The sequence below is a fragment of the Balaenoptera musculus genome, chromosome 4 (assembly GCF_009873245.2).
Source record: "Balaenoptera musculus isolate JJ_BM4_2016_0621 chromosome 4, mBalMus1.pri.v3, whole genome shotgun sequence".
NCBI classification, from domain to species: domain Eukaryota; kingdom Metazoa; phylum Chordata; class Mammalia; order Artiodactyla; family Balaenopteridae; genus Balaenoptera; species Balaenoptera musculus.
The window spans coordinates 103,171,706-103,194,613 of record NC_045788.1 but is presented as its reverse complement, the minus strand read 5'-3'; the positions used below and the strand labels follow the sequence as shown (position 1 = coordinate 103,194,613).

The following is a 22,908-nucleotide window of genomic DNA, read 5'->3' as shown; positions in this document are numbered from 1 at the left end:
TACTCACTGTTACTCTGCATTCTAAAGATATTCTTCATAACCTTCTGCTACTATTTGAGCTATTAACACACTCCATGAAAAGTATTCTTGCTAGCATTATCTCTGTTACAAAAATCACCTTATTCAAGAAATATTTCCAGTTCTCATAGAAAGTATTTGGGGAAAAAGGCCTTTATTTGAGATATTCTATTTTTCGGTAATTCATTCAGGTTCTAATCTCTCTTTTCCTTAAATGAGCTCATCCTTGTTCTCAATACTAGTCTTAATTTCTAGTGTTGGGGAGAAAGAATTTTTCTCTACCCTTCAAAGCTTCTTTTAGCTGGTCTAATAATCAAATCAACATGAGACATTAACAGGAGAAAAGCAAATTTAATTTCGTATGCATGGAATCTCACATATATGAGAGGGTCAAAGACAGAAAGGTAAAATGAGGTATATATGCCATCTTGAGCTAAGGAGTGGGAAAGAGGGCCTGAGACTTCAAAGGGGAGGAAAGTAATTCACAAGTTGATAAGAAGAGTAGATGTTGGGTAATTAGATGTTTGCCCTGCCATACAGATGGGCCACTCAGATGAAATTTATCTCTGGTAATAATTCTCATTCTGGGAAAGGACCCTCCCTTGCCAATTTAAATTCTTCTAGGTAGTTAAGGGAGAGGCAGAAGCTTCTCTTGAAGGAGCAGGGTCTTGATTGCCTTTGGCTCAAAAAAATTCATATGCCAAAGTGGCACATTTTGGGGAGGTTACTTCTGAACTCTTGCACTAGGATACTCCAAGAAACAATTTCTCTTGTAGAAACTTGAAAGATTCATTCGAATCTACATCATCTGCTCTCTGGAGACTATATACGGTTAACTTTCGGAGCTTCATTTATACTGATTGTTACTTTGTCAGGACCAAGGGGTCCACAAGATTATTTCAACCTTAGTAGAATGATGTTGATGTGTCAAAATTCCTCTTTAGCCTTTGTGAAATAAAAGTGCAATAGGATCTTTGCATTTATGCTTCATTCCCAGAAGATTCTTAAAAGCCGCACTAACGAAACGGGCTCATTCACTACCAATAAATAGCTGATTACAGTTCTTCAGTGTTCATCCTTGTATTTTCTTGGAACTCCTCAAAATGTCTATGGGAGTCCTGACTTCCTTCTGAGAAGCTGTAATTTGCATCTGCATTTCTAGAATAATTTAGACATCTTTGATTTCATTTCCCATAATAAGCCTTGTTCGGTACAATAATTTTATAATTTACCCTAAAATATGAGGTATGGTTATAAAGTAATAGGACTTCTATTTTGTTTTCTAAACAAAGACACTGAAACAATGAAATGAGTGTTGTCATACTAAGCTGTCTTTTTTGGAATGTGTGCTTACTGCAGGAGCACTGCTATTGTCCAAAATGTTTGGGGAATTCCTCTTTCGAAATTATCTTTAAAACTAGATCGTAAATGATACTATCACTCACAATTGTTTAGGCATATAGTATTTTGGGAAGCAGACTTGACTAAGATAAAATCTGTGGTTTCAATAAGCTTATAGTTAATAAATAAGGAAAGTAGTACATTGTTGTAAAGTCTGTTATTTTTTCTAGCCAAAAACACGATTATTCAGCTTAGACATCCACCTTATTTATTCGAATTAGCATGCTATGATTATGGTTATTTCAGAAAAACAAGTTCACCATTTAAAATAGTGTGCCAAGGCATTCTTTTTGGATAGACACATTCTTGTTAATCTGCTTTACCAGTCATGTTACTTTAATCACACTTAACACATTTCAGAAATTAGCATTCAGTGCCTCAACGCATTATACTTTTCCGATTGCTCCTCTGAAAGTTGTTGCCTTTAGATAGAGGGTAATTGCACTAAGAAATCATGAGAGACATTTGATTCAATGCCACTGAATGAATGTAGGGTGTCTGCTGTTCTCATTTTTAAAACACCTCCGTGGTTGACAGGCAGGGTAGAAGAGTGAGATAGAAATTATATCCACTAATTCTGCATTTAAAGATTCTTAAACTGGAGGGGACATCTGAGGAGTTGAGAAAACCCTTAGCCTTACAACTTAAAACAATGTATCAGACATTTTCTCCTGCTGCTTTTGATACTGTCTTAAGTGTACTCTGAGTTTTCCTTCCTTATATCCTCAATAGTATGCCTGAAAGGAAAGAGTCAGCTGAGATAATAATATACACTTTTTTGTGTTTTCCATAAGAATATTGGGTAGGAAATTGGAATTTTTTTTCAATACACACTTTTAGTTATTTCTCTTGATTTCTCACTACTGAGTTATACGGACATTCCAAACACTGACACTTTTTATTATACAATATTATTATGCATCCTGTAACCTTTAGAAAATTCGACTGTACATTCATGAGATGATGAGAATGAGAAAGGTGTAAAGTTTTAGTATTACTATGAAAATAGTTCAGTCTTGCAGACCCCCTGAAATGCTCTTGAGGACACCCAGAAATGCTTGGATAACACTTTGAGAACCACTGTTATAGATACTTTTTGAGGAAAATAACACCTTAAAAACTAAATAAATATTTGAGTAGTTATTAAATGATATAAAATCTGACTTATGATATAGTATTATGTGATATAACGTGTTTTGAAGAAAGGTCTTGAAATCATACCTGCGGCTGCATACCTAAGGTTGCAAACCATCATAAAAGGCCCTGGATTTTACTTGGGATGGATATGATTGGAGCATTTAGCTCTGCAAATTTAAAACATCAGAGAATTTTTGTTGTTGAGAAAAACAAACAAAAAAATGGATTATCTCTCTTTAGTTATACATCATGTGAATTTCAGAGTATAATTATGGCATGTTTCCCATTTTTTTGGACTGAACTACTGATTTGCTCTATTTTATAATATCAGAAGCATGGTATTATTGGTGAGAACTGTTTTCTACTGAATAATTTTTCAATCTTTTTCTTATGAAATTCCACTTTTAATAAGTTAGCATTTTTATGTGTGTATGAATACATATATTATGTTTGTATGTTGAAATAGATGAGATCCAAAATTCCAAGATGATAGTGGTCAATTTGCTGTTTTAAACAGGATCAAGTTAAAGAAAATATAGACTTTTATCTAATTTGTATGCTGTGTCTCGTAAAGTCAATCCTGTTCTCAAGTCCCCAAATTCATTTTAGGGGTATAATTACCACATAAACTGATATGGGAAATTTAAGAAAACCAAATGATGTGTTCTTGGTTACATTCTTCATTATTAGTATTTTTCTTTTTATTTCTGTTATGGAGATGCATACTGAGTAATTGCCAAGTGGATTTCTATATTGAATGAAAAATGTTCTGTCTTGTGTCACATTGCCCTATGGCCAATTAACACCTATTTAATTTTTAGAAGATAAAACCAAATGAAAAATTATTAAAGGCATTATGTGTTAAGTAATAGGAAAAAGAAATCTTATTTTACATAATAACTTATTCTATTTTTTTCTCTGTGAGTCTGCCAAGTTGATGCCAGAAATATTCTACTACTGCTTTGTCTTGTCTAATTTCATCTGCAAGACAAGAAAAAACAAGGGGCTAAAGCAAGTGATTAAAAGCTAAGTGGCTGAATACTCTGGTTCAGGATAACTCCACTTGAAGAATATAAATGTTAGAAAACATGAACTTTAGTTCTGTAGAATTCTCAAGGACTAAAAACTATGCATACCAAAAACTTGTGTGATATAAAAAGAGAATAATAGTATTTTGATAAGTAGTGTATGTCATATGTAATTTACACATGAATGAAAAAAAGCAATAAGTAAATATCTAATCAGTGGCCTTCATATAGTAATGTATTTTAAGCTTGGACCCAAAATAAATAATGTCAATATTTTCTAGTCTCTTAGGATCACTACATAGCTTCTGTCTTATGTAGCTTCACAAAGTAAAGCTATATATCCCCAAATTAGAAAACTCTAGAAGATTTTATAATCTCAGTTAATGGTGCATCAAAGTTTAATGAGGGATCAAATACTTTCTAGCCACCCATTTCAGAGAGATGGATAGCACGAACATTTCAACATGTGAAAATAATCCATCCAGATTTATGTGGAGAAAAATCACAACTATAATTTTGGAGTGATACACAAGAGTGAGAAGGTTCTATGTAAATATATTACACACAGTCTCTAGCAGGAACAGTTTTCTCTGCAGTGCATCATTCATTCACTCATTCATTCAACAAATATTTGAGTGTCTACAATATACTAGGCACTGTTCTAAGACCTGAGGACCCAGAGGTAAAAACAAAGCCCTGACTCCGTGAGCTTACATTCTAGTGTGGTATTTCACATAATAAACAAACAGGTAAAGATATAGCAAGGCAGAGAAATGAGATGAGGAATGTGGACAGTGTGAGGGAGATGCTACTGTAGATAGGATGATCAGAGAGTGTTTCTCTGATAAAATGACATTAGAACAGAGAATTAGTGAGAGTGAAGGAGAAAATAATGTAAATATTGAGGTTAATAGGCCAGATTCATTTGCTTTAACTGTTTTTCAATTCAATGGAATAATTTTAATAATTTCTTTTATTCCAACAGGCTCACTTTGCAAGAAGACAAATTAAGTAGTCAGATTAATGATATAACTCAGACAAAAAAACAAGCAAATAGTGACTGGTCCAGTCTGTAGTGTTGAGCCCTGGAAGCTTAGTAAAAATCACTAACTAAAATTATTTCCAGTTGACTTGTGAATATCCCACATTTCAAATTTGTGATGACACATTGCCTGAAGCTTTTCCCATGTACCCTGAAGCCACTGACCAGCCCCAGCTGCTCCGGCACTGGGAGAGACAGCAGTCAGTATTTCCCAAACCAATCTTACCACTTGATGCCTGGAATGGCTAATAATTTGATTCATTCCTGTCCTATGACCCTTTTTCAACTATAGTTTTACATGTCATGGTTCAGGCCCACTCCCATGATATTTTCCCTTTCATTTGCTAGCCATTGCTCTGGAACTGCCCCCGTATTTCAAGCAATTTTTACCCAACATAGACATACAAGGAAACCATTGCCATGATGTCTAGTCAGAATTGTCTCAGCAGATATTTATGAGATTCTCAAACTATCATGTCATCTTTCCTAATTTTTCAGTTATCAATATTAATAAAACCAAGCCTACCCAAGTTATGCACCTTTTTGCTTAATTACTGGAATGAATCTAATACTTCTGTTTCATTATTTTTATTGTAAATATATAGTATTCCTGCTATATTGGATAGGTCTTTCTGACTTATTTACTTATCAATATGGCTTTTTTGGAAAATTGTGTTCAGAGTGCTAAAAATTCACTTTCAAATGAATTTCTGTAACCTTTAAAAAATAAAGTAGGAATTCAATATATGTAAAACACAAGGTTTAACATTTAAAACCTCTTTGAACTTTGAAAAGAGCTGTACCCATATTAGGCTGTATGTTTAGTCTTATCCCTAAATTTTTTCATTGTTTTTGTTGAAGATATACATTATACATCAGATGACCTAATTTTATATTGTATTATTTGAGTCGGAAAGTAACAGAAAAGTTATTTGTATTTTACTTCCTGGATAGCCATAGAGTTACTTAGAATACAAGGTGAAGACTTTTAAGAAATTCTTAAGCGTCTCACGTAATGTTGAAAAATTTCAAAAGTTCAAAGTATTGGCTTTTGCTACCTGAGAGATCATCTGTCTCTGATCTCTTGTGGCAGTCAACATCTGCTGGAACAATTCTCTCAATGGCTTTTAGATTTGAACTACTGGGAATTAGAACAGATGCTTCCCCTGGGAGTCTTCTTGGCTTGCCCTTCACCTTGTTGTCTACTGTTGTCTGCAGTGAACGAAGTTTACTTCCTGACGATAGATCCTAAATCCTTTAGTCAAATGATTTATCTCTATAGTTCCACTTCTAACCTGAGAAGCCAATATTTGCCTCCAGGTTAAACACTCAATTACTCCGGGTTTACTAAGATAAACTCTCCGAAGTCCTTTGTCACTCTAACTATGACCTGACAGGGCTCACAGGCAGGCAATGTGAAATACGGATCAGCAAAGCATTTCCTAAATCAGTAAGGAGAGATTTGTGTATATAATCAGAGAAAAATTGGGGCAGACATAAGATACTAGGTCTCAATGTCCAGAGATTTCAGCAATTACAATCCTTTTCTTTAGAACTCAAGACGTGAAGTCCCCTAACCCACAGCAAATGAGCTGACTTCAGTTAAGCACCTGAAAAATTCAGGGCTTTTAGCCAAATGTCTCATTTAAACTGTCTAAATTCATTAAGTTTAGAGAACTGAATTGCAGGGTCTTCCAAGAACATGTTTACTTTGTGATTCCTACTCTAACTGCTGTTTCTGGACAAAGTGAACAAGGTTTTGTACTACTTTACTCCTGGATTAGAGTTTAGCAATTACATAATGCCTCTGCCCAGAGAATCCCTAGTATCTTTACTTGTGCCCTTTTATTCTCCTTTAACTTTTCTGTAAGAATTCTATGGAAGTAAATCCAGATATTACAGCCAATAGATATGCAGTTTAGTCCAAAGTTAGGATCATCTTTGGACTAAACAAGAGTTCAAAATAATTAACATTAAAAATGTCAGCATCCTTGATATTTCTGTAGGTTTAAGATAGAAATTTGAAAGTTGAAAGAGCAAATGTTTATAAGTTAGCACAGCTGTTAGAGATAGATGAAACTGAACATAAAATCAAGTTTTATGTTTCCCATGACCCTCAGTTTATGAATGATAAGATATCTGCACAGAGAGGCTAAGAAACTTGACAAAAAAATAGATAATACAGTCAAAGCTAAGCCTAGAAATGACAACTCCTAATTCCTACTAAACTTAAGAATCCAAATGGAACATGTGACTGTAAATCCCCCTGCACCCCCAATTACTGACTGTCATAGATGTGACATCAGCACTGGGAGGAACTGGCTCTGGGTTTGGCATTGCAAATATGGGGAACAAGCATTAGCTTCTGATTCTGTTGGGTTTGAACTGGAGGTCCCTCTGCAATTGAAGTTTTAGAAACACTCCATATGCTGTGAATCTGGGCTTGCTCCAGGCAATTGGAAACGTTTCTCAAGTATGTAAATATCTGGGGAGCTTACATACAGACATAGAGACCACCTTAAGTAAATGCTTCATTTTATGATCTGTTAAAATATTGTAAAAATCACATCTTCATAAATTATTTTTAGAGTAAGTATCTGGCGCTTTACTTTTCTGAATGCCTAGGAGCATTTTACCAACCAAAACTTCAATTGCCAACTGATTTCAAAGTTTTAGCTCATTAATAACTGTTGTATTAGAATAGTTTTACTATGGCAAGAAGGCAGTATACCAAATGACACCATTTGTCTCATCAAATCCAAATTTTTGGATAGCTCATTGAAGGATATGTTTGGCAGTTTTTTGAAAAGCATCTACAATTTTTAAATGCCCCCTACACGTATAAACTGAAAAAGCAATTTCTGAATGTGAAAAAGAAGAAGAAAATATAAGTCAAGCAATGTTGGCTTAAATTTGTTGGGGTGGGAGGTGGGGAAGGAAGAGGAATTTTTGTGGTCCAATCAGAAGCAGAAGTATAAATAAATTCTGCAATACATTACTTGTAGGAAATTTAATGAGTCAGACTCTTGTATATTCAATTTATTTTATTTTGATAGTCTCAGATCTACAGATGCTCAGCTTGAAGGCAGAGAGAGTGATCGTGAAGTGTGACTAAATTAAAATTTATGGGCCCCAGCTTCTTTCACCCTTATTTCAGAACCAAATTGAGCCCTCAAGGTCTCTTATCCAATGTCTCACTATGTCAATGATATTTATGTTTTGTAGCCGTAGATAGCATTTGCTCTTGTAGGAAAAACCTATTTCTTACCAAAAATTTTGGTTATTGATGCTTCCATCTAACAAAGAAATTGATGCTTAATTTAAGTTTTCCTAGCAATAGAAAATTATCCCTGTTTCAAAAAAATTAAAGGGAGGAAGCAAGAGAGAAAGAAGAAAAGAAAAGAAAACAAAAAATAAAGGGAAAAATCTCAAAGAGGTGCTATTATATTTACCAAAATCCACATATCAGAAGATTAGCTCTAATGAACTTGGCCCTTTTTTAGACTAGAACAGGAGTGAAAGTATCCATGGAAAGTGTGCTAATGGTTAAAAGAAAGAAAGAAAGAAATCCAGTTAAATCCTGGACCTCTTTGAATCATTTTCCCTTGCTGATCAGGATTTGTCACAAACAATCTAAAGCAGTAGTTCTTGAACAGGGATGATTTTGCTCCCTAGGGGATATTTGATATTGTCTGGAGATATTTTGGCTGTCACAATTGGAAGGATGCTGATGTAATCTAGTGGGTAGAGGCCAGGGATGCTAGTAAACATACTGCAATACACAGGACAGCCCCTACAGCAAAGAATTAATCTGGTGTAAAATGTCAATAGTGCTACTATATAGAGACCTTGTTCTAAAGTTACCCAACATGTATAAAGAATGTGGAAAGAATGAGAGAGTGGGGTTCAAATATCTCTCTCAGGTACTTATAATTTCTCCTGTCTACACTGGACGGCAAGTTGCAGGGGATAATGTGGAATACATTGCCATTTGTGAAAAATTATGCAACAGACTAGCCATCTGCCAACAAGTCTCCTAGAATGTTGAACTTCGGGATAGCAAACATAATGTAACAAATAGTACACCTTTTTATTCTTGTTAAATTTTATTCTCATTTGCTTTTGATATAACACTTGAAAGTTATGGTTCTTTTCCACTCAAAGATTTAAATATTAAACGTGATCACTTTACTTTTGATATTTTGATTGCGTTTATTAAAATGTCATGGGTGTAAACTTGTGAATAGACATTCACCTAGCAGATAAATATGTCACATATTTTCAGCCAGCATGTGAGTATTACTTATGCATAATTATTTTTATGTTTTAACATTTTACTTAGCCTCATCCTACAAAGGAATGGAGTAATATTAATGTGCATAGATTAAAAATATTTATTAAATTTTTGGTGGTGTTCAGCCTCTCATAGCCTTATGATTTCAAATGATAGTTTGGGCACACTTATTTTATTTATGGCAACATATAGGACAAAAGCAACTACTCGAATTTATTTTCCTAGTTTTGAATATAAAGAATTTGAAACTACAATGTTGAATTTAAAAAGTCTGTGACAATAGGTACACTCACCCTGCCTCAAACTCTATAATAATATTATGAGCTCGGACTCTCTCCTGTAGTTTGATTTTGAATTAAGCATGTACTACGAATATGTTGGTTTATTTTTCTCTCATTTGAACCAGAGTGACTGGTTGTTTACTGATATGGAAAAAGTAAAAAAAATTATAAAACTCTTCTTACTCTTATGTATTTTTAGCAATGAATGATAAATTTGAATAATACTTTGTAGCTGGCAATGAGCTTTCCCTTATATCTTCATTTAATAAATTCTTTACATGAATAGTAAAAGTGTGCTAACTATTTGAAGGGAATTGGAATGGAAGAAAGGGCAAAACATTTATTGAGTACTCTATTAAAGATTAGACACTTTATTTGTTGCTTTATGTATATTATAAATCTATTGCCAATGACAAAAAATCCCTAAATAATAATGAATAATCCTCAGTCATCTTTATTCTCTTCCTCATCCAGTGATGGATGGTGTCATTTACAAGATGGCTGGCTAGGGGCAGTAAGAGAGTCTTGAATATGATTATCACTTCATTCTCAGAGCAAAACCAATCAGTCTAAAACACCTGGAAGCAGATAATGAAAGTCATCTAATGAGAAAGCTAAATGTTCCAGGGTTAAAATTCTAGGGTTAAAAGCTAATTACCTAGGGATTCCAATAACAGTATTGAGTAAAGGCAAACAATACTTGTTCATTTACACTTTCTTCTAAATAAAGAGTTCAAATTAGCCTCAGTTGTTCATTTAGAATGAGTTGTATGGATATCATATGGGAAAATATAAATTAAGAGTTTTCTTCTTGTAATTAAAATAAATATATTTACTTTTAAGTATATGAACTCACTAAACAGTGACCTGGAACAGAGCCCAGCTACTAAGAAAAGGACTAATACACTAAAAGATTGATCAATGGAATGTTCTAGGTAAGGAAACATTTAATTTTGCAAACTCGCTTAGTTGTTGAGCTGGTTGAATGCCACTTATTCACTCATTATGTGTTCAGAATAACATGTTTGGAATAAAATGAGAAAAAAAGTCAAAATCTCCCCCTTCCTTATGCTTTCCTATAAGGGCGGCAACTCAAGCTTTGGTGCAGCGAGGAGCCAGAGGGAAGCTTAGATTAAAAACTTGAATAACAAACTAGTAAAAAGGCTATAAACTGCATTTCCCAAGCCAGCAAATATTGTAGTGGAAGGCTTTTGTCATTTCACAGGTGACTACAGTGCCAAAGCCATAATATTTTGTTAAGAATTAGTGTGATTAAAGTTTAAGATAATGTAAGAATTATTAGATCAGTCAGTGAGTTTCAAAAATTGTTATATTGGAAAATTTGAAGTTGTTATTCCAATAATTGGGTCTGTGTATGTGTGAATTCGTCAGGCTGCAGCAACTACAAAACACATCAGTAAGAGCAGAATTCAACATGTAAGTGTTTTGATTAAAATAATTTACCATACATTTTCCCAAACACATTTCCTTTTTGTGTGGGTTTTAAACAATGTTTTAACAAGATTTACACAGCAAATAGACAGCATTTGATGGGAAAATGGTTCTGGAAATAATTTGCTTGAATCTGTAACCATGTACTTCATTAGAAAACACACTGCACAGGTCTTAGTCAAGAATTGAAAGAGTGAAGCTCCCGCTAAAGAGATGGGCCTGGCTATAGCATCAGAGGTCCCTCCAATGGCATTTATGTCTGTATGCAGAACCACCAGTGAAGAGATTCTCTTTCCAAGCTCCTTCGACATAGGTGTAGCTATGTCCTTCCTAAAAACAAATAAATTTAAAAAAAACCATTTTTCAGTATTTCACTATTTTTAGACATTTTATTAAAATATGCTCAATGTCAAGGCTGTCCTCTCTGGAAAACAGGGATAAAGCACTGAAGATGAAACAACTTTAGCATGTACCATTGTAATCCTGGTTGAAGTAAAACACAAAAAATGGACTTATTGTTCATGATTGTCATCAATCTATTGGTTTTGGGTTTTTTTCCTAATGTCTGTATTTTTATTTCAGGGGATCTTGATAAGGTGACATGTATCTGTGCCTTATATTTTCTAAATAGATGCAAAGTTTTCAACATGGAAAGGACTTTCTTTCTTCCTTTATCTCTCTCTCTCTCTCTTTCTTTCTTTCTTTTAGTGCCATTTTTCTGCTTTTAGTAATTTGTTTCTGGGCAAAGGAAAGGAAATGGCAAAGTGTCTGTAGCAGAGATAAGACATTCAGCTGAGATTTTAAAGTACCATCTTTTCTTTGCCCCATGAGTACAATTTGTTTGACTTCTGTTAATTCTCAGAGTTCTTTAAAAGGGAAAGAATGTGTGCCCAATGATTCCATTTGGCATCCTGAATAGATTTATAATACTTAAATATCACATGTGTAGTTCTGTTTTTATCACAATTATGGGGTAGTATTTGAAATCTTGATTCCTTAAAACCCAAATCTGGATCTGCAGGTGTAATTAAGTTAATTTGGTTTTTGTTAAATGTTATTATTATTATTATTAACATTGAATGTGTTGGTAGAGAAAGGGCAATATTAGGCTAGGAAAAAGACTCTCCAAATTTAAATATGAAAAAGTATCTTTTAAATTTTTGTTGAAAAAAATACAAACTATAAAGAAGAGAATGAATGAGTGAGTATAAGTGAGAGAGAAAAGAAAGGGGCAACTTCTAAGACCATATGCCCTCTCATCTCCATAGAGTTTTCTATTCTGTTTTTCTGGTTCTGGACAATCTTTACTCCACTGCACGTTGAGCTCTGTAGTGTTTCCCACCAACTCCCAAAACTCTCTTGGTCTAGCTCCCATCTCTCCAACCTGATTTTGCTGCACTGGTATAAATCATGGATGACCCTTAGGTTGGTATCTTCTCAAGAAGGCTGTGCTCAGTCCTCCTTTTTGTGCTCACTTCTCTACAGTTTCATGCATCCTTCAAAACCCAGTGTAAGCCCAACCTCCTTCAAAGATCTCCTGGCAGTACTCTTTCTGAATAGCTCACTTGTGTGAAAACATCTAAGAGAAGTGTCAAGTTTACTGAGATAGTTCCAATCACATATATCACTCTCCTCTATGGGATAACACTTGCTCAATGTACCTGTGATTAAATCCCAATTCGACCTTTTCCCATCCTCTCCTACTGCATGCCTCCACACTCTCTGTAGTATTATCACACTGGAAACTGTTTTTCCAGAACATATATTTTCCTCCTCTGTGCTTTGATTTATGCTATTTCCCTCAGAGTGTGGGAGTATTAAGCTAATGTTTCTTGAGGCTTTACTGTGTGCCAGGAACTATGCTAGAGATTTTACTGAAATTTGTCATTTAGCCTCACAACAATGCTATGAACCAGCACTGTTACTTTCCCAAATAACAGATGAGGAAATTCAGGCATAATAAGGTTTAATAATTTACCTCCCAAGTTGCCAATCCATTTCTCTAAAGCAATATATTGTCACCCTTGAACATTACTTAAGAACCAGTGAAGTGCTATGAGGTACAATGTCAATAGAACACACTTTGATGAATATGGCATAAAATGTTGATGATGTGAATTCTTTGGAACATCCATCCCTTTTTTTGTTGTATCAAAAATTGATGTATCTTATGAGGCTCAATTCATATGTGACCTCCTCAGATTCTCTAGCCAAGAATCTCGGCTCCATGCTCTGCGGCACAGCAGTCTCCACTACTATCTTCCTACTCAAGGTAGGCAGGGTCTGCATTTCTAAAAAGCCCCAGCATCACCTGGAGCTTTTTAGAGATGCAGACCCTGCCTACATTCTGGAACTACTGAATCAGAATTTCCATTTTAATCAGAGTGAGCCCAAGATGATTCATATGCATTGTACAGTTTGAGAAGCAAAGTGTTAGATACTTATTTCTTTCTGCATTTAGTTATTTCCAACAACTAATTATCATTCCTATTTGCTTGATATTTCTCAAACAGAAGGACCAGTGTGTTATTTATATTTGTCTCACCCAAAGTGACTAGCATAATACTTCCCATATGGTTGCTACTCAGCACATCTTTATTAAATGTATTTATTAAACTGAGAGCAAATTCTATGGGAGTTATACCTTTATATCTCCCATAACTCATAGAAGCAATATTCTCCTCTAGACTATAAGTTTTCAGAATGTAATTATTATATCTTTCTAGCTCATATGGTGCTTACCTAGTACATGGAGGGTACTTCAGTGGTTAATGATGGAGTGAGGCACTTAGTAAATTAATTAAGATGATTGATTATTGTATTTGAAGAGAGGTTTTGTAGATGTATAATTTTATTTTGAGTTTATTTAATTAACAAATACCTTTAAGAACTTAGGAGTATCAAGGAGTGGTGTAAGTTCCTTACAAATATTAACTTAATTCACATTCTGCTCTAGGGTTGTTTGTTCATGCATAAATCTATGTTAAATCAATAAAGGTTGATTTGAGATACCTCATTCAATTCTAATATATAATATAGCATATCTACTTCAAGTTGTTTTGCTACAGATGACTGATAAATGTGCCATAATTGACATAAAATGTCAACATTTTCGCAATTTTCAAATGTTTTTTTCCTTTCATCATTTCAAACTCTTCCCAAATTGATTGAGAAAATATTGCAGTAAATAGTATGCCACTCACTCCTTGGTATTAAAATAGAAGAATATCAAGATCTATCAGAAGAAACCCGCATCCCATTTCAGAAAAGAAATTTACCCTGACAAATTCAGTCAGATTTCAGATGGTAAAGTATATTATATGTTTTAGTCATTGATCATGTATGTATATATGATTTTCTATTCCAAGGGAGGAAAGATCCCAATCCGGTGGACATCACCAGAAGCTATAGCCTACCGCAAATTCACATCAGCCAGTGACGTATGGAGTTATGGGATTGTTCTCTGGGAGGTGATGTCCTATGGAGAGAGACCATACTGGGAGATGTCCAATCAGGATGTAAGTATTTGTAGTCTATGAGTTATGGGTTCGGATTAAGAGATCAAGCTGTGCAAGGAAGTGGAACATAATGAAACCAGGTGGCTCCCTGTTTGTGACATTGAAGCAGAATACTTAGAAGAAATGAAATTGCTTCCAAATCTTGTAAAGATATCAAATGAGTTGCTCTGAAGGATTTACATTTTTCCCTCAAGCCTGGGTTTAGAAATGAGACAAAGTGAAGACATTTGTAATAAAATTTTATAAAATAAGTGCCTGACAAGATAGCCAATAGATATCAGGGAATGTTTGAAGTATTTTTGCTACAAAATTGTTTCAATGTAACATTAGTAAGATACACATGTCTGCCATCCTTTGTAGACTTAATTAATGCATCTGGGCCAACGTTTTGTTTACTTAAATATAGTATTTCCCAAAGTCAGACAAAACAACCAATCACTAGCATGTTGTTTCTCATAATGTATTAAACTTACACATGAATTTAGTTATACAAATTGAAGTCTCTGGATAGAGAAAATAATCTTTAACTTTCTGTTACAACTGTGATACGATTTTTCAAAAGGATTTTTGTTTTTATAAGTCATGTTTTGCTAATGCTTAGTGAAAGGATGCTATTGGCATGTGAGATCAGCACTTGGAGATGTTTTTTTTATGCTTAGCCAGAAACTGTGAGCATGATCTCAAAGACACATAAGAAGGAAAGCTGAGATGCTTTTAGTCATTTCCTACTCACCACATATAAAATTGTTTTTAATGTATTTGGATATAAAAACCTTTCTGAACTTCTTCAAACAAGCCATGTTTTATAATGGTACTGGGAAAATCAGACTCTCTTTACCACATCTCTATTCTCCAAATTCTTTCTGTATCAGAGGATCTCAAAATGTGGTCTCTGGACCAGCAGCTTTATCATGGCCTGGGAATTTGTAGGAATGCAAATTATCGGGCCTTTCCCCAGAGCTATGGAATCAGCGGTTAGTTATCTGTATATTAATAAGTCCTCCAGATGATTCTGATACACAGTAGAGTTTGAAAATCATGACTTTACATGATTTAAAAGCGTGAATGAACTAATCGTCAGTTAGTTGTGCAGCACGTGACCTTTTACCAAAGGAACTTACTACGATTTGAGAGGTACCATTTGAACTGTGATATAACTAAAATTTATGGTAATTTTTTCTGCATTCATTCATTCATATATAGTTTCCATAGAAATCTGTATTACCAAATAATAATTTCTTTATAAATTACTGAATTTCCTATATCATAGAACATTTCTTTTTATTTTAATCTGGAAAGTTACTTTACAAACTTTTCTTTCCTAAATCCACTTTCTCTGCCTCAATCTTCCTTTATATAATATTTTCAGACATGGATAATATTTATTTAATAAGCTGCTATCCTTTTAAGAAATTTAAAATGAAAACTTTTTCACTTAACTTTGAAATAGTCATATAAGTGTGACCTGCCCATGAAGAAGTAAAAGAAATTCCAACTCTTAAGTCTCTGGAAACTTTGCTTCTCACACAGGTAATTAAAGCTGTGGATGAGGGCTATCGACTGCCGCCCCCCATGGACTGCCCAGCTGCGTTATATCAGCTGATGCTGGACTGCTGGCAGAAAGACAGAAACAACAGACCCAAGTTTGAGCAGATTGTCAGCATTCTGGACAAGCTTATCCGGAACCCAGGCAGTCTGAAGATCATCACCAGTGCGGCAGCAAGGTGACACATTTGATTTTGCATCTTGCACTCACTCTGAAATGAATGTATTTTCTATTTCCAAGATGTTAATTTTTTTCTTCCACTTCCCCAACTGCATACTTTGGTACTTATATTCCTCAAGATTAGAGAGACATGTTTTCTTTTCCTTTTTAAACTTTCAGGAGGAAATTTCATGCTACTTAATGATAATGATAAACTTCTGGTATTTTTTAACTTCCATCTTGACCAGAAGCATGTATACATTCAGGCTTGAGTATTTGGACAATAGAAACCCTGGACACATAGCTCCTTTTCACTCTCTGCTATTTAAACAAAAAAAAAAAAAAAAAAAGGAAATCTCCTGGAGTGGTGGGGAATTCTAGCAAAGTCCTGATTTATTCTTCATTTAAAATAAAGTTTCAAAAATAATAACAATGCCTCCAAACCATCGCACTGACTAGGAAAAGGCAATTTTCCCTTACTTAATTTTAAAAAATTTTGTTTAACCCATATCGTGTGCCAATTACTTTGTTAGACACTGTGAAGGATAAAACTAAGACTAAAATAATGTCAGTGTTCTTGGACAGCCATACCAATGTCAACACATCATAGCTATAAGGCAATCCTGAATGCACAACGTCCATTAGACTTTATGCATAATTCTCCGCGGTAAGAATCATTGAGTTGTCTTAATGGTTTTGAGAAATGTCAATTATATTCTCATTGTACACATAGTGAAAAAGAGTTCTTTTACAGTTTGATGATGTGTGTTCTTAAAGGAAAATGACAGAGTTTTACTAAAGGAACTACACCTACTGTGCACAAAAATCCACAGTATTAAGTGATATGTATACATACTACATAATGATGATTTACAGTGACTCATGTGTAAAAGATTTAATATAATCCCTTATAGGAGTTTTCTTTTCTTGTTTCTTTTATGCACATCTGTTGGTTTTACTGACAATTATCAAGAGTTGTGACTTTCAAATTGATAGAACACTTGCTAATGCAGTTATAATAGAGTATATAATTTTTCTACCTTAATAGGAACAATTATATTGAGCATACATGATCCAGTTTTTACATTACATTTGAATAAGATGAATAAAGAAAATTTGAATCAAAGTCTTAATATCAGTATATAAGAATCATAGATTATTTGTTGGAAATAACTATTAAGGGGGTCACTAATATTGAACTTAGTAATATATATTCAGTGGGTAAAACTAATGATAACTTATCCTGCAAGGATGAATCTCTGTCCTAAATTTCAGAGACAGACTGTACAGGCTTTTTTGGAAATCCACCTGACAGTTTAACAACCAACAGGATAACAAACTTGCCCTTCCTGGGCCATATGGTCCTCATTTTGCACCCTGAAGCCATTTCTTTTGATCTTTACTCAATAGCAATCATAGCAAAAAAGAACATCTTTTCAATTCTTTCCATATCATAAAAGAGCATTCAAACCATTTCCATAGGATCAATATCAATATAAAGACTAACTCATGTAATATGATCAAGAGATATTTAAATCCAATTCTATGTGGGAAAGTAGTCTTAATATCAGATCATATTATGTGAGGATATACCCTTGTATTCAACTTTTCTTCAATTCACTATTCCATTCTTATTGAAGTACATTGAATATTTTTATCCTAATATGTATTTTTTAATACTTTAATATATCCCCTGTATTTTGTCACAAAACATGCAATTTTAGGGAAACTATTTTTCTAAGAAGTACCATCCATCTTAATTCACTAAATATAAAAGTTTTAGAAATTGTGTTTGTATATTTACTTATTGCCATTAAAATACACAGTGGGCAGATTGTGCTATTATAAATTTATTAACAACAACCTCAAATTACCATGCAACAATCTCAAGAGATCTTATTTTTCTTTAGAAAATTTGCTTTCCCACTTTTGACAACGATTATTCTATTCTTTTTCATAACTGATTAAACTCATTCCCTTTCCCCTTTAATTTTCCAGTGATGCCCTTGCCACATGCTTTATTGAGAAAATACAAGCCATCAGATGGGAAATTCCAGCAGCAAAACAAAAACAAACTGGCGCCTGCACCCATCCATCTTGTTCTTTTTTCCTCTAATTACAAGAGAGGAAAGTTCTTCTTACCTTGAATTAGAAGAGAGGAAGTGTCCTTTCAATGTCAGAGGCAAATCCTTTCTCTCTTTCTCTCTCTCTCTCTCTCTCTCTCTCTCTCCCCTGCATACCCAGGCTCTTTCTCTCTCTCCTGTGTATGCAGGCTCTTTATTTTTGCAAGATTATTGCTATAAAAATATGTTCTATTATTACATTGTTTCTCAAATTTCCCTAATACAAGAATCAGCAGGAGAACTTATTAAATGCACAAATGTCAAGGTCTAACCCAAGCTACTAATTTGGAATCTGCAGGAAAGGGCAATGGAATTTGGACATTTGATAAAAACTCCAGGGGATTTTTATCATCAAGGAAATTTAGAAGATGTTATTTGTCAACATCACCTCTGCTAACCCCACATCTCTGCCAACTACTTCCTTATTTTTTTATCACCCTTCACAGCCAAACTTCTCCAATAAGAGTCTCACACACATCTCAAAACTTAATATTCAAATTTTACCTTTTTATTTTCTCCTGATAGCCTCATCCTTCCACTGCCTTCCAAATTTGGTTGAATACACCAACACCTATTCATTTACCCATTCAGGATTATAGCCAGTCTTGGTGCCTCTTTCTTGCTCTCCACACTTTGATCCAGGTGATCACTGGGTCAACATGATCCATTTCTCCCCTTTTCACTGCAAACACTCTCTCCTATGACTTTTTCCGCTTCTGATCTAGACCACTGCAGTAGCCTCCTGATGTGTCCCCTGCTTCCATTCTTGTCCCACGCTAAGCATCTTGTCACAGAGCCTTCAGAATTTTCCTATCAATATATGTATTGATAAATTATATATTGATAAAAATATATTGATAAATTACATACATATAATATAATTTCAGTCACCTCTTTATAACCAACTCTGAATTTCCATTATACTTAGGAAAAAAATCTACATTCTCTTTGATTGTTTAAATAGCCCTGCTCCTCCAGTGTCATTTCTTTTATTCAAATATTCATTTCTTCATTTTTTCAACAACTATTTATTCTATGCTAAGCTACTATGCACTAGGCATGTGCAGACGCTGGAGTACAGTGATGAAGACAAATATGGTCCCTACCATCCTGGAGCTTACATTATAGAAGATGTACAGTAGATAATAGACAAGCACAGATTATAGCAAGGAAATAAATAAAAGGTTGTGATAGATTATTAAAGAGTGGTTGAGGAAAAAGCCCTCTGAGGAGGTGATATTTGAGCTGAGAACTAAAAAAAGGAAAAGAGCCAGATTTTTTTTTTTTTTTTTTGGCTGTGCTACGCAGCATGTGGGATCTTATTTCCCCGACCAGGGATTGAACCTGTATTGGGACCACTGAGTCTTAACCAGTGGACCGCCAGGGAAGTCCAAGCCAGATTTATAAAGAACCATCCCCTCCATGAAAAAATTTTTAAAAAAAGGATCTTGGCATAGGAAAAAGAAACTGCAGATGAGTCTGGAGAGTTCTAGGAAGTGGCAGAGGGACAACAACATAACCGAAGGGCAGTAGGGAAAGGAAGAGTCTGTCACAAGAAGGCAAACAGAAGCCAGAACACTTGAGGCTACCCAGGTCATGATGAAAACTTTGGAATTTTTTGAAATGCATGAGGAACCCATTAAGACATTTAAAGCAGAGATGTGACACTATTTGATTTACACAACTGCTTTGTTGGGGGAGAGGAATTTCCACCTTTCAACCTGTGCTACTTTCACTTAAATAGCACTCTAGCCTCAGTGACCAACCTCAAGTTCCTTCAGAAAGTCAAAGCATTTCAGACATGAGGACAGTAGCACATGCTGTTCTCTTTGTCTTAAGATTCTTCTTTGCATTCATGTTCCCTTAGAAAGCAGCTTCTACATCTTGTCTTAATTGAGGCATTCTCTGGCAACATGATTTAAAGGTCAACACCATTATTCTTTCATGGGCCACTATGTGCTCGTTCTTCATCATAATTTTAATTCAGTTGTGTGCATTTTCTTTTTATGTGTCCATTCCTCCAATTAACTCAGCCCTATGAGATCAGATGCCATGCTGCCTTTGTATTACCAGGTTGATACTGGAAATTCAATACATATCTGTTAAGCACATGAATACATATTTACTGGAATAATAATAAATTTCCATTTCAACAGACATACAATTTTTAGAAAAATATTCTAGTTTTATTCCTATTCATTATACAGATTTCTGCAGACATTAGTCATAATGGTAAAAGCTTAAAATTTTCTCCTAAGCAAATCTCATGTTTCCCTTTCTGTCAACTCAACTCCAAAAACAGTCTCCTCAACACACTTGGAGACTGTCTCAATCTGAGTTTGTGGACGGCACCAAGGATTCAAATTTCTCAATGACTTAGTTATTTAGATCAATGTATAGAATTATGCCTATAAAGTCCTTTAGGAAAAACAACATCATTCTATTATTTTTTATAGGGATGTTGTTTTCCAGAGTCTGCCTGTGTCTAGTTAGTTTTACGGCAAATTTTATTTCATATACTGTTACAGAAATCTTTCTATAATGCATTATTTTACTCTTCAGCCTTCCTTAGAGTTGATGATTCATAACAGAAACATTTCCAAAGAATCTTACAGTGAGAGTGTCTCTGTGAATATCACTGCTGCAAGTGGGGAAGGTGTTTAAGCAGATGGTCAGGGCGTACCAGATTAAAAACTTACTTGTATGTTGCAAGAGGTGGTAAGAAGGGAAGGGAAGTTATATTAAATTTTATGTTATGTTTGTTTTCTGGTAATTGATTTATTTTCCTAAAAGTAGAGTAATTGGAGGAGACATGAATAAATTTGAAGTTTTGACTATATGAATATGAAGATACAAATGTTTGTTTAGCAGTTACTTTGTGTGAGGCATTATACTAGACCCTGTGGTGCTTATACAGGTAAAGAGACACAGTCTTCGACTGCAACAGCTTGCCTTTGAAAATAGGAGGAAAAGAAAAGTTCAGAAATACTATACAATTGACCCTTGAACAACTTGGGTTTGAATTGTATGGGTTTACTTATAGACAGATATCTTTGAATAGAAAATACTACGCTACTACAGGGTTTGTGGTTCGTTGAATCTGAGGATGCCGAGGAACCTCAGATAAGAGATAAGAATAGGGAGGGCCGACTATAAATTAACCCCTGTGTTGTTCAAAGTCAACTGTAATATCCCTCAGAATATGTAATTATTAGAGCAAGAAGACAAGGTTTTAGGAATCATGAAGGAAGGGTGAGTTTACTTTTAGCTTTCAGGTTATCTGGCAGTTGCAGAGAAGTGACTTTTGGATGATGGATGAAATTTCTACCAGCAGATAACAAGATAAGATCATACCAGGCTAGGGGAACACTGTACAAAAAAGTAGAACACACAAAAACTTAGGATACTTCCATTTACATTGCATAATACATTTCTGCTATAATACAGCATAAGAAAGGAAATTATGAGAAAAGAGCCTGATAGATGATTTCACCAGATAATGGAAGATTTAATGTCGTCTCTAGAAATCTGGACTTTTGTCCATGAGGAACAGAAGAGCCATTGAAGATGCTTAAATGATATATTACATTGTGCCTGTGGAATAGTTCTCTGCAGCTATACCTAGAATAGCTGGAAGGGAATAGTTCATGATAAGGAGTAGGGAGGTGATTTCAGTAGTCTTGGGAAGGACTTATGCTAGGGTAGAGCAGAGAAAATAAAAAGAAAAGGTGTGAATTCAAAAAGTTGTAATGAAGTATTATAAGACATGGTGACTGGTGAGACGTGCAGAGTGACAGAGAGAGTATCAGAGAGTACTTCCGGGTGAGCAAGGAGGACTCTGAGAACAGTACTCCCACTGACAGAGGTAGGAAGGGCAGAAGGAAGAACAGCTCTGTGAGGCAAATGAGCATTTCGGACACAATGAGAGTGAGTTGGAAGAAGCTGGAAATTTACATCTCAAGCTGGGCGAGAGATTAAAGCTAGGCATCCAATTTGGAGCCTTCTCTCTGCAAACATAATTTTAAAAAACACCATTAGAAATGTATTTAGAAGGTACAAATCTTGGTCCAGTCATGCTGATTTTCACCACAAGTATCGATATATCCATCTGTATTCTCCTAATAATAATTTAATTTCTAGTTAAAGCTCTCATATCCCATGGATTATAGGGAGACTTTAATCCATGAAGAGTGGAGGGTGTTTGTCCACATAGGTTGACACTGAGACACACCCCCCTCCCCCAATCTCCCAGACTGAACTTTTGAACTTCTCCTTGCTGCTTCTGTGCTGCCCTGTGGCCAGGAGTGTTTCTGAAGCATCTAAATGCCTCAGTCCCTTAGTGCAGAAGTCATGACCTCAAAAATCTACAAGAGCCAAGAAGCCGATTGAAATGAGTGAATGCTTCTACAGTGTGTAACAGGGTGTGGTGGTAGCTTATGGAGATTTCAAGCTGCTTATAAGGAGAATACAGAGCCAATCAAGCCAGTAGGTGGCAATCCCAGAACTAAAAATGTATGCAACATTAATTATTATCTCAGAACATTAACCCACTGCATACACTTCCACCCAGAGAGAAAGAAAATGGTCTCTGTTTAGAGCTTTGGAGAATGGTACCAATTACAGAGCGGAAGAATATGAAATGGTAGGTAGAAACAGGAACAGCCAGAGTTAGGAATGAGACTTCAACCATTACAGAAACCACAGCCCAAGGAATTTTCCAAAAGTGGATAGAATGAACTGTATAATCAAAAGGTGCAAAAGCATAGGCAAAAAAAGACAACTGAGGAAAAAAGCCACTCAATAAGCAATGAGAAGGACATTGAATTCTCTTTAGATAACTATTTTGATTCTTTTAGAGTGATAGATGAGATATGAAATTTTAAGAGATTTAGTTATAATTGGATGATGA

The 22,908-nt window shown here is 34.8% G+C and overlaps 1 protein-coding gene across 1 annotated transcript in view; it reads left to right on the top strand.

Moving 5' to 3' along the window:
• EPHA3 (EPH receptor A3) overlaps positions 1-22,908 on the top strand; it is a 361,303-nt gene that overhangs the window by 322,417 nt on the left and 15,978 nt on the right. The window contains exons 14-15 of the mRNA XM_036851795.1: positions 14,022-14,171; positions 15,702-15,895. Of these exons, the coding sequence (XP_036707690.1) occupies positions 14,022-14,171; positions 15,702-15,895 (344 nt within the window). The remainder of the gene's footprint in view (positions 1-14,021; positions 14,172-15,701; positions 15,896-22,908) is intronic.